General features: G+C 31.4%; 2 protein-coding genes across 5 annotated transcripts in view; one reads left to right on the plus strand and one right to left on the minus strand.

Annotated features, from left to right (window-relative positions):
* The window catches only part of Brf (Brf RNA polymerase III subunit), a 234,259-nt gene that overhangs the window by 178,819 nt on the left and 39,844 nt on the right, over positions 1–15,596 (minus strand). The window lies entirely within an intron of this gene.
* lute (BTB/POZ domain containing protein 3 lute) overlaps positions 1–15,596 on the plus strand; it is a 111,892-nt gene that overhangs the window by 88,180 nt on the left and 8,116 nt on the right. For all 4 annotated transcript variants that reach the window (XM_069825486.1, XM_069825489.1, XM_069825488.1 and 1 more), the window contains one exon: positions 697–913. In XM_069825486.1, coding sequence (XP_069681587.1) covers positions 697–913 — 217 coding nt within the window. The remainder of the gene's footprint in view (positions 1–696; positions 914–15,596) is intronic.

The following is a 15,596-nucleotide window of genomic DNA, read 5'->3' on the forward strand; positions in this document are numbered from 1 at the left end:
CATAAATAGGTGTAATTTTCAATTATTTTGTAATTAGTTCATTCCTTTTGTGGTCAAGCAAGCTATAGCCGGCAGTCCTCCTTAGAAATCTCATTTCCGCAGTTGTTAGGTATTGAACATCTGAGTTTCGGACAGTCCAGGCCTCACTACCATACATGGACAGGTCTTGCTAGAGCTTTATATGCTTTTAACCTGGTATGTTTTTGGGTTTTTGTGGTTGTGAAAACCCGGTAGATGGTTCTTAAGGCTCCATTAAAATGTTGAATATTTTCAGATATATCAGTAACAGGTAAATATGTCAAATTATAACCCAAATATTTAAATGAGTTTACTTGTTCTAACGTATGGGTTCCAATGCAAATTTTACTCCTACTGTTACTGTTTACCTTGGAACGCCATCATTTTTGTTTTGTTTGGGATTATTATTATTATTATTATTATTATTATTATTATTATTATTATTATTATTATTATTATATTACCTACATTCTTTATGGCTTCATTCCTTTGGCTGAAGTTTCTACTGAATAGTAATTGTCATTTTTTGTAAATTTATTCATAATAGGCATATGATCTTGCTATGAGCATTTTCTTGTTGTGCATAATAATTATTTCATTTTTTAACTATATACTGGTACTGCTCATGATTTTTGCATATTAATAAATTCTGTTTTTTTTTTTTTCTTTTATTTTCAGATATCTTTACTGTGATGAAATTCAGCTTGAGGCTGATACTGTACTTGCTACGTTGTATGTAGCAAAGAAATATATAGTTCCCCACTTGGCAAGAGCATGTGTAAACTACTTGGAAACAAGTCTAACTGCAAAAAATGCCTGTCTACTGCTGAGTCAGTCTCGGCTATTTGAGGAGCCAGAATTAATGCAACGATGCTGGGAAGTCATCGATGCCCAGGTACGTCTCTCACAATCGCTGAGTGCTTTACAGCTCGACACAAGTTCAGATTCATATCACGTGGTACATCCGCAGCATAGTGAAACAGAGAGGATCATATCATAACATATTCCTATCATATTATTCATCATCATAAGTACAAAACTTTTTTTTTTCTAGGAAAAAAGTGTATTTTTTAGTTTCATGAATTTCAGTGCTATGAAATGGGTTTATATAAATTTGTGGAAAAGAATGTATTATTACTGAGCCTTGCCAAGCTTGTCTAGTCACTGAAAATTTAAGGCTGGAAAAGATTAGTCGATAGTGTTAAGGATGCAAATAACAACAACAGTAGTAGAATGAAAATAGGCGAAATGTATTTTGTAACCATGTTCACACAATTTTGTATAACCACACTATTCAGATGCAGTCTGATCTGACTGAAAAATCGGCCAATTTTATATGTATTTTCCTGTGTGTCACATTTTATGTAAGCAAACCTCAGAAATTGAATGTAAAACTAGTTTCAAGTAGTAAAACCTCATTAATCCAGATCTAGAAAGGCATTTGTTTCTTATCAAAACATAGCTGATGATATGAAATATCTATAATATTCTTTTGAAGAACTAAAATTATATAAATTGATAATATAAAACTCATTAACTTTATGCCTAGAAAACCATTATTAGTTACTTATTTAAGAATTTTTAGCGTTTCAGGACTGTTTCTATTTGCAGGAAATGACAGTGAATAAGATATTTTAAATTTAAAATCACGCAAAACAGAAATTGTATGAAAATTATTATTTTTCTTTTTGTAATTTCGTGAGATGTCAGTAGGCAAAATTTACAAGTCTGTTGACGTCCATATCAGAATTACTAAATTGAGACATCCTTTGACACATAGCAGGACCTTCATATCTAACCAGCCACAATAACTGCTAAAAGCATATCGGGAGAGGAAGAAGAGCAAATAATTGCTTCAAATTTGCTAATAACTGTATCCGATTTAAAAGAAACTATGGAAATCATGTAAATATATTGCACGTTTTGATTTGTTACATGCTTTTACGTTCCTAATTAGACTGATATAATTTTGTTTATGCTCGACCATGCCGAAATGTAGTAATTATACACCTGGTAGCAGCCCTTTAATGGACCTCATTAAAGTACATCTATTCATTAAAGTTCAGGTGTTCCACCAATCAGAAAACACCATTGTAGCAATATGAAAGCACAAGTATCGATTATTCTCGGATATATGCAATTGAAAGACAACTAGCGAAACGTCACAGAGACTGGAAATCCAATACTGTCGCAGAAGGTTATGTTGTGTTACTATAATAATTAGCGTTAATTCTAAATAATATTCAAATAAATTCAATTTGTCATCTCGTTTTTCAATGTCTAAATCAATTTCAAGGTTATATCAAGATTAATGTTTATTTTACTCTCTAGATTATATCAAGGTCAATGACATTTGTTTCTCGGAAAAAATACTTTCGCGTCTGCGCACATCTCACAATTTACGAGATACTGCACAAGGTCAGTTCCGCTCCCCAGTCAGATAAGAATAACATGAATACTTATGAATGATTTCAAGTTCGAAATATGGTCGAGCATAAAAAGTCGTATGAAACTTGCCTATAATGGTAATTAAGACGCTCGTATAAAAATTATGAAACTCGCTTGCGCTCGTTTCATAAACATACTCGCGTCTTAATTACTACCATTATGGGCTCGTTGCATAATGCACTATTATATATGCGATGCTATTAAAGATCTATTATTTGATACCCCGTCAGAGGCAAAATATACCTATAGCCTATGTATAATGAAGTTCAAATAAAATTTATGGTAATGCCCCTTTACAAAGTTAAATTTAGACATCTTGACAATGCATTAAGCTGCTGCACATGTACCATAATTTTGCTTGTCATCTGAAAAATAAACACGCTACACTAACTCTGTTGTTCAGTAGGCCTACATTCCTCTGTGCAAAATTCCCTCTTGTTTAATAATTAATGGCTCAGAATTACCGCACTATTTATATTTTGTGTATGTGCAATCTGTTGAATTTGTGCAAGCATTTTACATAACCATTAACATATCTGAAAGAAATTTAAAGCATTACTGTATGGATATTCCCATGAGTAGAGGAAGTAGGGCCTGGATTTATATGCAAAACCGAAGTTGTGTATAATATTTTGCAAAAGCGATATTTTTGTACAATACTTGGTTGATGACTTGATGCGATTTTGAAAACTCATATTCTTATTTTTTCCTAATTATAATTGCTTCTTTTAAAGCTCACATTAATTAACAAAGTGGTATTTTGTCATTGGGCAATGACTAATGTAAGAAAGATAAACAATTTTAGTACAAATTTGGCAATTCCACTTTTTTCCTGTAATGTCAGTAATGTCTTAGAAATATATATCTATAAATATTTTTTGTATAAAATGTTCTTCAGTAAGAGAATGAAAATCTCATAATGACTTTAATTAATGTATGTAACAAATGCATTGGAATGATATCTATCGAATTATGATTATATTGCTTGTTTTTGTATATATATCTGGGCTCTGAATATTTAGAGGCTGTGTGCCAATGAATAATTGTGAACAGAAAATAAGATAAAAAGAATTGTTCAATCTTAAAAAAAATTATCATGTGTGAATAACTGATGCTATGTATTAATTTAGAGTAATATCCAAACTTATCTTCTCTCTAATAAAGTACTTACTTTTTAACAAGGTTCAACCACATGAAGAAACTAAAATAATACCTACTTAATATACGTAGGTGAAACAAGGGTATGATTTACTAAGTAAAATGAAGTTCCAGATATTAAGATAGTGTCGTAGGCTACATGAAACCATGACTCTGTTATCATATTAGTTACTTTTATAAGAAGAGTTTATTTATTTATATGCAATCATATTTTCTAGAGATATGCACACAAGAAGTATATGTTTATATATAAATTCTTATGCTTTATGATTTATATAAATGAGAGTGTATATTATAATTATACCGTAAAAACAATACAGATCCATTCATTTTATTAGGAGTTCAAATAATGTTGGATTAACAAGGTTTTACCACAAGATAAATATAAAAAATATACAATAGGGCTTAAGGGGAAAATGAAAACATATCTTTTTTCGTAATGCAGACTTCAGGTTCATGCAATACATGAACTTGCGTTTGTTATTAGTGGGGTTGTTTTCAATTTAACAAGCAACTCATATTAGTAAAAATATTAAAATTAATAATAAAGATAAACATATCGTTGGATTGTGAGATGTTTTAATTTTCATGTATCAAGTCTTAGTGTACAAATTGTAATATCATATAAATGCGGCTGGACAGCATAAGGCCAGTAATGCCCAAATTTTCAAGAAGTGTGTTATCTATATAATCTTCCATGAAAACAGTACTGAATTATATTGTTTTATTATCATTAAAAAAAAATCATACAACCTGTGAATGTTTAGATAACAAGTGTATTGTGTTGCAGCATTATTACAGAAATTGTTATGTGCTATGGCCGAAAGAAACATTTCAAAGTTTTTGTGAAGTTCCTTCCTTAAAAATTATTCTATAGTAAATGTATTAAACATCTTGTTCCTCAATGATATGCTAAAATAAAGACAGTTCTTATAAATTTGGCACAAAGAAATTTACAATTAAAAAAAATGGCACTTTTTGTGGAGTGTACTTTTGAACTTCAGCTATGGAGCATGAAATGCACAACTTCACGCCAAATTTCACTTTTCAAAGAGTGCCATTTTTTTTAATACAAGTCCACTATTTGCCCTTATTATAAATTTAATTTACTCCCTCACACACACACTTCTGTATCTTTTCCTAACCAAAATTCCAACTCGTATGTGTCAACATTTGAAATGGTTATTGTTGAAAGGAACCAAATCCACTTTTTAAAGTTTTGAGATAATCGAAAAAACTGTTTTGTGAATAATCTATCGAAGATTAAACCAAAATATATTGTACACACAAAATATATGTGTACAATATATTTTGGTTTAATCTTCGATAGATTATCCACAAAACAGTTTTTTTCGATTATGTCAAAACTTTAAAAAGTGGACTTAGTTCCTTTCAACAATAACCGATTCATTTGCATTTTATCATTTCCAAGTTTGATTGTAAGCTTGTAAATCAAGGGAATTGCATATGCACTTCCCGCTGTCTCGTTAGATTTCAATAATTTAATTACATTGATTCTTTTCACGCTATCACTTTTTCATTTATTATTCTCCTATGCCATTGTGTGAATTGATAAGTAAGTATTAAACATAATAGTATAAAAATAAAATATGAATAAATAAATTATGCAGTTATTGAAAAATATATTATAACTGATAAAATATTTCAAATTAACTGAACAATTTTGAAGCTTTGTAATATAATATTTCATGTAAAATCATATGGAGAATATTTAATTTCACTATAGTCCATAGTCATCCTCAGTAATTAAGTATTGCCATGTTTACTATTGGATCCAAAGTTTGCAGGTTGAAAACTCAGCTGAGTATTTTTTAAGACAATAAACATACTTAACATAATTTCCATTGGAAGAGAATATCTCCTGTCACCTGCATGTAAAGAATCCTGTCACTTGAAAGAGCTCAAAGCAAGATTTACTGGCTAATTTTTGTCTATATTAAATTCAGTTCTCCTAGTCATCATTCTCACCTATAACCAGGGATAATGAATTCTTCCTTAAAGATATTCTATCTCAGAAATGGGAAGCTCCGAAACGAAACTCCTGATGTCCACATCCAATCATAATTACCGTATGTACGCGAATAATCTGCACACCCTAATTTTAGGAGAGAAAATAAAAAAAAAGGCTGTAATTTGTGTTTTATTTACAAGAAAATGATGTACTCCAAAACTAAATGAAATATCAATTTGTTTTAAGAAACTCATAATAATCTTCACATGCTGTTGTAGAAGCATCCAGGACTCTACTTCCAATAGCAAATTAGAAAACACTATCTTGAATAATTCTATAGACTAATGGAATGATGAATGGTTCCAGCCAATCAGAAAGAGACCATCCAATGTCTCACCTCTCGTGCCATCTATGCGAGAGATGTAGAATGTTTCTATCCTACCCGTGGTTTGCAAAAGTCCTGTGAGTCGTCAATGATTCAAAAGAATAGTTGGAATCGCGGACTGGGAAGAATCGTGAACAAATTGATTCCTAATGTATGATTGAATTGTTGGAATCGACTTCCGAAAAAGAATCGTGTTGCCCAACTCTACCCACACAGACCAAGGCGCTATGGTATAATGGTATCCAGTATTTGAGACAAAGCAGTTCCAACCTCACTTCAAATAATGCACGCACCTCAGTTTTCTTCACTATATTCCGGAAAAAATATGCACGGAGTATTTGTGTATATACGGTAATTTGAAATGAATTCAAACTCTCAAAAGGGTCCTATACTGAGCTACAAACACCGTTTGAAGGGAAACAATACATCAAAATCAAATGAAGTTCTTAACCTCGTGTAGGACCTTTGAAGATTCTGAATCTGTTTCGAACTCAGATGGGTTTTTTTTCAGAGCTCCTCAAATGGAATCTCGATATTACCAGAGTCCATGAAGGTTTTCACTGATATCTGCAGTTGTTGAAAACCATCTAACATTAATTCGCTTATTTTTTCATTGCTATTTAGTAATCTGTATTCAAAATTGAATCCTTTTAATATTACGCCCTCAAGTTAAATTTGCATCCTGTGAATGCAAGAGGTGAGCGCTAGTAACTCTAAAATTGCTCTAGTTGTTGATATACAACCTACGGTTTCGTTTGTGAGTGAGGTCATGTTGCATAATATTAACATTTTCACAGTATTTATACGGGTACAACACTTTTAGCACCTCCTATACATGTGTATTCAACATTATTTCATACAACTGGCTGGCACTAACAGTAAACACTTCTTTATCAGCTCAGTATTTACTCATAAGTCACAAAGGCCAGAGGAAGAGGGAATGGTGATTCACATTCTTTCCGGACACAGATTTAACTTGGGCACGTAATACTTATTATATTTGTATTTGATGTTAGTCTTTCGTGACAGATATTCTATAAATGCAGGGAAATTTTTAACTACTGCCTTCAGTAATATCTTAGAAGACAAGTGATAAATACCAACACAGAAAGAAAGAATAATAAAATGTGTCATTGTAATATGACAGATTTAATACATATCAATTATCTGTATAAAACACATGATTTAAAATTTGGTCATTACTGAATTTAAAGTGTCTCCATCTGTATGTGTGTGTATATGTACTTAATATTTCTTATGTTCCTTTTCTTTGTATTGTAGAATAAATGCCTGTTTTTCACACCGCATTATAAGCTTTGGCTGTAGGAATACTTCATATGTGACATATTAACACTGCCACACTTACAATTGGTTTTATTTTATTTCAATGTTTGTAAAACATACTAACATTAAGAAACAGTGATTTCTTTTATTAATATGTAAGCAATGTCTGATTAAATTAAATATGGGTTACATTGTAGTTTTTACTATCATCATACACCATCCCTATTGCAGTATGAATCCCAATAAAAGTAATGGATTCTGAAGTATTATCCCATAGAATAATAAACTTACGATAAAGTAATATTGAAGTCAATATATTTAAAAAGATGTTTATGCTAACAATTCTCAAGAAATGTGAACTTTGGCACATACACATTTCTTTTAATACTACTTTTAATTTAACCTACGAACTTCCTTCTTGTCTGTAATCCTTTAATCCTTATATAAACTTCGTGTTTTTTTTAGTTTTATACTTATACTAGTGACGTTATTTTTAAGTTTATTACCAAATATTTCTTTAATACAGCCAACTTCTATAAATATAACTTAGTACAATAGATTTTATGTAACATAATATTCTATTTCAACAAGATTTCGATGGAAATGTAATGAAATATTTTGTATAGAAAATAAATGAAGACAAACTCTAACATTCAAAGTATCTGCAATATCTAACATTTGGTAATACAGCTGCCATTTACGCCTGTTTTTAAGAACTGGTCACTACCATTTAAGTAAAAATCATACGAATATTTCTGATTTTATTTCTTTTCTTTGGAGGAGATTATAAGATTAAACAAACAATACCAAACAAAACTGTAACACTGCTCTCTAAACATAATTTGTGCTATTTTCTTTTCCATGTCAATTTCCTTCATGAACAGTAATGTATTCAATAAAAATCTCACTATGAACAGTTTACCTACATTTACGACAGATACTTTGATATGAATATTTAATTAAAACCTAAACATCTTTTTAAATATACTACTATTTTTGGGTAACTTTCTAATTAAAAACCACATTTAAGAAATTTTAACATTTTGAAATACAACTTGCCTGTGTCGTAACACCAAATAAAGGATGAAACTTTTCGCATTCATAAGCTGTAAATTTATTTTTATTTTTCCGATATCTAAAATTCCTCAAAACAATTAAATATATTATTAAATTATGCAGTATATGTGAAGCATCCTAACCATCTTATCACTTTCTGAAGAAGAGATCAATAATAAATTTCAAATCATTCACTTTTCTCTCAAAGATAATGGTACAAACTATCAGAACTCTTTCAAGAGACATATTCATAAAACCTAAAAATATTTAAGGTCTGAATAAGGTTAGAACACGATTCAAAACATGTCATGTTTACTAACCAGGAGAAATATTGTTATTTTTAAAATGCAGAAAAGTTCAATTTCTGATTTTGCGTGCCTTTGTTATTGACTTATTCTGAATAATAATTTTGTATTAACAAACTGCCCTAAATAAGGGTTCAATAGATCAGCCTACTATCAATTCACAATGAACAATGATTAAAAACAATTATGTATGTGACAATTTGAAAAAAAAACATTAAGATAAATGATAAGAAAACATTGGAAATCATTTACAATAAAAGTTTTTTGGGTACAAATGATTACTAATTATAGCTAAGGATGATTTTAACACATGAGATCCTTTCGTCACTGAACAAGACAGGAAATATAGTTGCGTTCATAAATGGGTCTTCGTGATTTTGTGATGTAATTCTCAATTTCAATGTAAAATTATGAGAGGACAAATGTGAAAATAAATTTTTCGCTTCTGTTGACTACATACATATACAATTTTTTTTAATTTATACAAGAAGCATTTTAGAACGAGAGTGAAAGAAGGGTGCGTTAATCAAATGGAAATTACTTATTTCAATTACTTCACATTTTTATTTTTGATATGATCGCACAGTGCTGTCAAATTATCACTGAGTTAATAAGAGTTGACAAATGTTAATAATGACATATCTGAACATAGAATTACTATGTACTAAGATTTTGTTCAAATTTATTTTGTTTCATTTTATTTGGATAAATTCTCCTTATAAGCAAATGAGTATAATGTTAAATGTAAACTTAAAAGATTTCAACTGTTTTATCTACCTTAACTATTTCGATTATTTTCCCTTCTTCATTTAAGACATACAAGATAAGAAGTTAGCAATATTATTTTTCTTAATGGAAGACATGAATCTCATGGTCTGTAGATAAATAAAATTTAATGTTTTACATGCTCGTCTTGAAGAACCTTATGCAGCTCAATGGAGTGTCCATGAAACTTAAGTTTGTAAGCATGAAAAATATGTTTGCACCCGGTAATTGAATTAGGCAGAATTTGGTATTGGAATTTCTGCAACAAATTCACTTCCAATTCTAAATTTTGGTTTACGACAGTATGAAAAGAAGAGTATTGTAGTTATTGTTACTTAAATACTGAAATATCAGGTATTTCATTCAGAATGTTTGAAGTGTTCCCCTTTCCTTCCACATAAATGTACTTAATATTTCACAAAATTACAGTACGTTTTTATTCATAATGGACTGTCTTAAACAGGATTCTTTTATGTAGATATATTATATTACGTATATCACAAAGACTTTCTGATTTGTCTACGAAAAGCACGTAATATATTTAAAAACATTAGCCGTCATGGAACTTTTAAAAAACTGCTAACCGTGACCAATTCAATAATCAAACATTGTAATAAAAATGAACATTTAAAAGCATTAGGTGTCATTTCGCTTATATACGGAACAATTGGTTGTGATCAAGTTGTATATTCAATCTCTCTACCTTCTTCTTCTTCTTCTTCTTCTTCTTCTTCTTCTTCAGTCCCTTCCGCTGCTAAGTATCAGGTTCGCCTCTCTCCATCCATTTCATCCATTTTTCCCGGTCTCTACACATTGTCTTCATCTCTACCATTGTTTTTCCTTTCTGCTGGCCTATTCTTTCTATTGTATCCTCCCATTTAATCCTTGGTCTTCCTCTTCTCTTTCTTCCTTCCACTCTCATTTCCATCACCTGTCATCATCAATCTCTCTACCACTACAAGATATTGTCCTGTTCCTGTGCTAAATGAGGCAGTTTTTCTTCTGAAGTGTTTAAATGTATCAGAATGCAAAATTAGGATAAACAATGGAATTGAAGGTCCAGTCATGGCTTAGATCAGGAGTGCTGAACTGAGGCTTTTTCGGTGCTCAAGGCTGTCCCAGGAGCCACATACCGAAAGGTGAGATGTCTTCGGCTCTTGTAGCAAACAGCGCGGATCATGTAAATGCGAGATATTGGCGAGATCTGCGGACTTAAGAGAAGAAATTTAAATATGTTTAAAGGAGAAAAAATTCGATGTACCTGAATTGGAAAATGACGTTTGGTGGCAAGACCTTGGATTCCTGTCCGACATATCTACCAAATTAAATGAACTTCATGTAGTGAGTCTTGAGGGAAACATGTTGATGGTACCACATTTACGTGAGAGAGTCAAAGCATTTAGTCTTAAACTGTCCTTGTACTGTATGCAGCTATGTGCAAATAATTTTGAGAATTTCCCGACACTTTGATTATTTTGTTCGTCTTTGGATCCAGTCAGAAAGGAAAATTTTATTAGTAATTTATACAGCCTGTTTGAGGAATTTAAGCAACGTTTCTCTGACTTTGATTGAATGACAAAGACGTCTTCACTATTCACTTCCCCTTATACAGCAGATCAATTATCCTAGGATTATTCAGGAGATTTTTCTTCCGAACTTATTGAACTACAGTGCGTGTTGGAAGATAAGCAAAATACATCAATAATTGATGAATTTTGGAAAGCTGCTGCAAGAACTCAACGATTTCCTATGTTAGGTGCTTTTGTTGCAAAGGTGTTTTCATTGTTCACGACGATCTATGTTTGTGAAGCTGCATTTTCATTAATGAAATTAACAAAGTCACATATTTATAGCAGAATGTCGGATAAACACTTGTTTAATGATCTTTGGTTAATAATGGTTAAGAAAATTAACGCAAACATTCATGAACTTACAAAGAGAACACGTCAGCCTTTCTACGAAAGCAGTTTGTTCTTCCAAACTGTAAGATGTAAATAAATCTATTTGACGCAAAGTACGTTTATTATTACAAGCATTTTTACCTTTAATGGAAAACGCTCATTGCGTTTCTCTCACATAAATTCATTCCTGAATAGAAAGAGCGCTTGTTGATACAGAGCTGACTAGTCTTTCAATATTGCGCGTTCATAGGCTTCTCTTACTCTTGCGCTGGTGAGAACCATTCGGCTATATTCGGTCAAAGTAGCTACGTCCTTAACAGCAATTACAACACTAGTGGCTCTGCCAGGAACCTCAGTTCAGCATCCCTGGCTTAGATTACGAATGGCCCTTCACTATTTTATTCGTAGTATTTTAAAACTCTACTGGCTGAAGAGCAATGGGAGAAGTTTCAAATATATATCTCCTCTCTAATTTTACGATTGTTTCAGCCCTCTCTCGTAATGCCAGAGACTTTGCAGAAACATTGTTTGTTGCTTATAAGTATCACTAAATAGAGATAACTGAAAACGAAGACTTATTTATTAAGAAATTTATGCAAATTTATGAGTAGTTAAGGCGTATGAGATTAGAAATTCTGCTAGTTTTATTAATCAGATTTGCTTCAGAATACCTATATTCTTGGGAGTGGGCAGTAGCATCATGGTTAAGACATAACACTTCACGCTGGAAGAATGCAGGTTTGATTCCCAATGGGGTCATGGATTTTCTTCGTTTATCTAATCATTCCAGCCACATAATGGTCTTGGGGTTTACTCAGCCTCCAACAGAAATGAGTACTAGTGTATTTCCTTATAGGTAAATGTGGTGGACACATAGGACTGACATACCTACTGCCATTCATGCCAATTGTCTGTACATTCTGCCACCCTGTGGGCCTTCATGGCCTGTAATGGGGATGACTTTACCTTTTTTTTTTTTTCAACTATATTCTTAATACATAATGTAAAAAATGTATTATCGTATTTTTAGACATGCAATTCTTAAAAGGCAGCATAAACAATGTGAGTACGATTTGAATAGTAGGTATTATTTCAGTTAAAATAATGAAGAAGAAATAACTGCATAAACAATATATCAAAACCCATTACTAAAAATAAGTAAAACTGGATAGAAAATCATACCACACGAGAAATCAGTAAACATGTCATATTTATACCACTAAAAAGTGTATGGTAAGAAGTGTTTAGAACATTAAGTGTATGAAAATTTAAAACATTGTAACTCCTTTTAAGGAAAAAGAAGAGATGACAGACTGAATAGTGTTACTCCACTGTCACTGCTTAACACATTACTGGCATCTATCAAACTTCAATATTAAACCTTGCACTATAAGCCAAGATCTTTATATCAAACCAGAAATTTGTTTACTAAAAATTAATATATTAATTCACCTCTAATCATAAAATCCTAGGTCCACACCTGTGGAGTAATGGTCAGCGTGGGCCGCGAAACCAGGTGGCCCGGGTTCGAGTCCCGGTCGGGCAAGTTACCTAGTTGAGGTTTTTTCCGGGGTTTTCCCTCAACACAATACGAGCAAATGCTGGGTAACTTTCGGTGCTGGACCCCGGACTCATTTCACCAGCATTATCACCTTCATTTCATTCAGACACTAAATAACATGAGATGATACAGCGTCGTAAAATAACCCAATAAAATAAAAAATAAATAAAATCCTAGGGCCATATTCATAGACATTCTTAGCGCGGGCTTCCGGTGGATGATCAGCGATCTAATGTTTTTCGTATTTATAAACCAGTGTTAGCGATATGATATGAATCCTGTACAAGTAACCAGTCGATAGCCGGGGCTAGTTTAGCACACTCGTAGCATGGGCTAGCGAAATGTCTATGAATAGCACCCATACTGTTTGTGTAGTTAGTGGGGTTTAAAATGGCGCGTCAGCTACTATGGCTATTTGCGCCCTTACTGTTTGTATATATCCAGCTTTGTAATGACCATTGTCATCTTCCAAAAGATCAGCTCCATTCTTATCTATCCACTGTTCGTTTTCTTTCTAATTTTTTTTTTTTTTCATTACTTGTAGCTTCATCCCTTCTAATCATATCTCATAAAGGCTTTTTGCGGAATAGAACTGTATATTTCTTTCCATCCGTTTCCTAAGCAAGAATTCATTTAAAATTTCATTCAAGAATGACTTATTGAAATTGAAAGATTATTAAGTTAAATTATATCCATATCAATCTAAATATTACCCTACCAAATTTTTTACAAATTGAATTTATCAGTAGTCTGGCTACGTAATGGAAAGGTGGTTTGATCATAATGGTTTCAAGGATTAATGTGTGCAATGAATAGTGTGCATACTGCTTCTATCAAACTGAGTAGTAAATGTTCTTTCTCAAGGGGTTGAAGGTGACCAGAGCATGATGCTTACTGCATACTGTGTGTCCATACAATTCAAGCTTAAAGGTTTACCTCACTCTACTCCATGCAATCGGTAATGGATACCTGAGAAACTCTATTTTTCACTAATCATTATTCACAATGTTAAAAGAAATTAATATCTGAAAATGTATAGTACGGTATATAAAAATGGCATTAATTAAGGGCATATCTTTAAACAGTCTTTAACTTTGACTTGGATAGCAATTCCTATCTATTAAAATTAATATAAAATATAATTTAAAATTATGTTTTTCCAAGTTTGTAATAAATGTGCGTAACTGCAACTATATCCTGTACATAATTATTAATATTCCGATTAAATTCATTCGACTAACCTAAATCCCATTAAATTACTTTACATCAAAGAATATTTTATAAATGCAGAGGTCTATTAAAAAAATTCGACTAAATTATATCGCATTTATAGCAAACTTTACCCAAATTTACTAAGAGCAAATTGATTTCCATTTTAAAAAATTCTTATGATTTATATTTTCCATTGACTTTTATATCAACACCAAATAATGAATTGTTATATTATAATTTTACATATGCAATTATGGTCACTAGAAATCATTAATGCATTAATAAAAACTCCATTAAACTTCAATGTGTATTAACACGATTCTTTATATAGTAGAGTAACAGTTGGTAATACCGTGAGAGTTCTTTCTGAGAATTTATTACAATTTTACTGAGTAAGAGAAGGATCAGTTTTGTGCAGCAACTTGTCCTCGAACATTCTCTTACTATGTTGACGTAAAAAATTGATCTTCCTTTCGCTCAGTAAAATTGTAATAAATTCTCAAAAAGAACTATCACAATATTACCAACCTTTACTCTATACAACTTATTTGAGAAATATTTAATAAAGCTATATTAAACTTTGTATTAAAGTTTGGCAAAATGTCTATAAGTAAAGATTTTCCGTATTTGATTTACTCATAAGAAGACAAATGACAAGGAAATGTGATGTAGAAACTTGTCTACAGTACTGAATGTAAGTGGAGTATCAACTTCTTCAATTTTATAGTTCTTTCAGTAAGTTAAAAACCTTATCATTACTACATTTTACAAACAGACTTCTGATCCTTTTGGGAGCAAATTATATGTACAGGTTTGATTTATGGCAACCAATTTACGCATAAAAATATGAACAATGAATGGCGATAATATACATTTTTACATGTAACATGGAGCTATATTTTATATTATCATTCAATAAAATCTCTTTTATACGATTTTTCAATTCCCTTTTAAATATAAGCAATGTAGCAAGAGCTTTCTGTATGAGTAAGTGTAAATCTTCATGCAACAACCTAACCCATAATATTTTGTTGTTAAACTGACTGGAGACAGTGAAGTTATGTCTCAAGAACATTACAGTATTTCTTACTCTACTATGATTGACTCTGTCTCTAAAATGTGATCGAGGAAAACTCAATATTTAATGCGTAATTTTCGTTCGTTCTGTCAAGATTAAATAAACACTTTCGCCCCCTTTGGACAATCATAAAAAATTTCACTACGCAGCTACTTGTTGGAATATTTCTCAGTAATTACTAAGTTTAGAATGGACATAAACGAGTGCAGAAAAAATAACCGACTATTTAAAGTAGGCATCTTAAATGGCATCAGAAAGACTTAAGGCCATTAAATTTACAATACAAATTATCCCTTTTTTTTATTAACCATTCACTAATCCCGTCCATTAAAACAGATAATTGAGGTCGTATTGTATGTCACAATAAACATTTTACGACTTAAAGTAGTTTAATAAATTCTTAAATATTTAAATTGTAAATCTAATTAAATCTTTAATACTGTACCAACGTAT

The sequence above is a fragment of the Periplaneta americana genome, chromosome 5 (genome assembly GCF_040183065.1).
Source record: "Periplaneta americana isolate PAMFEO1 chromosome 5, P.americana_PAMFEO1_priV1, whole genome shotgun sequence".
In the NCBI taxonomy this organism is placed as follows: domain Eukaryota; kingdom Metazoa; phylum Arthropoda; class Insecta; order Blattodea; family Blattidae; genus Periplaneta; species Periplaneta americana.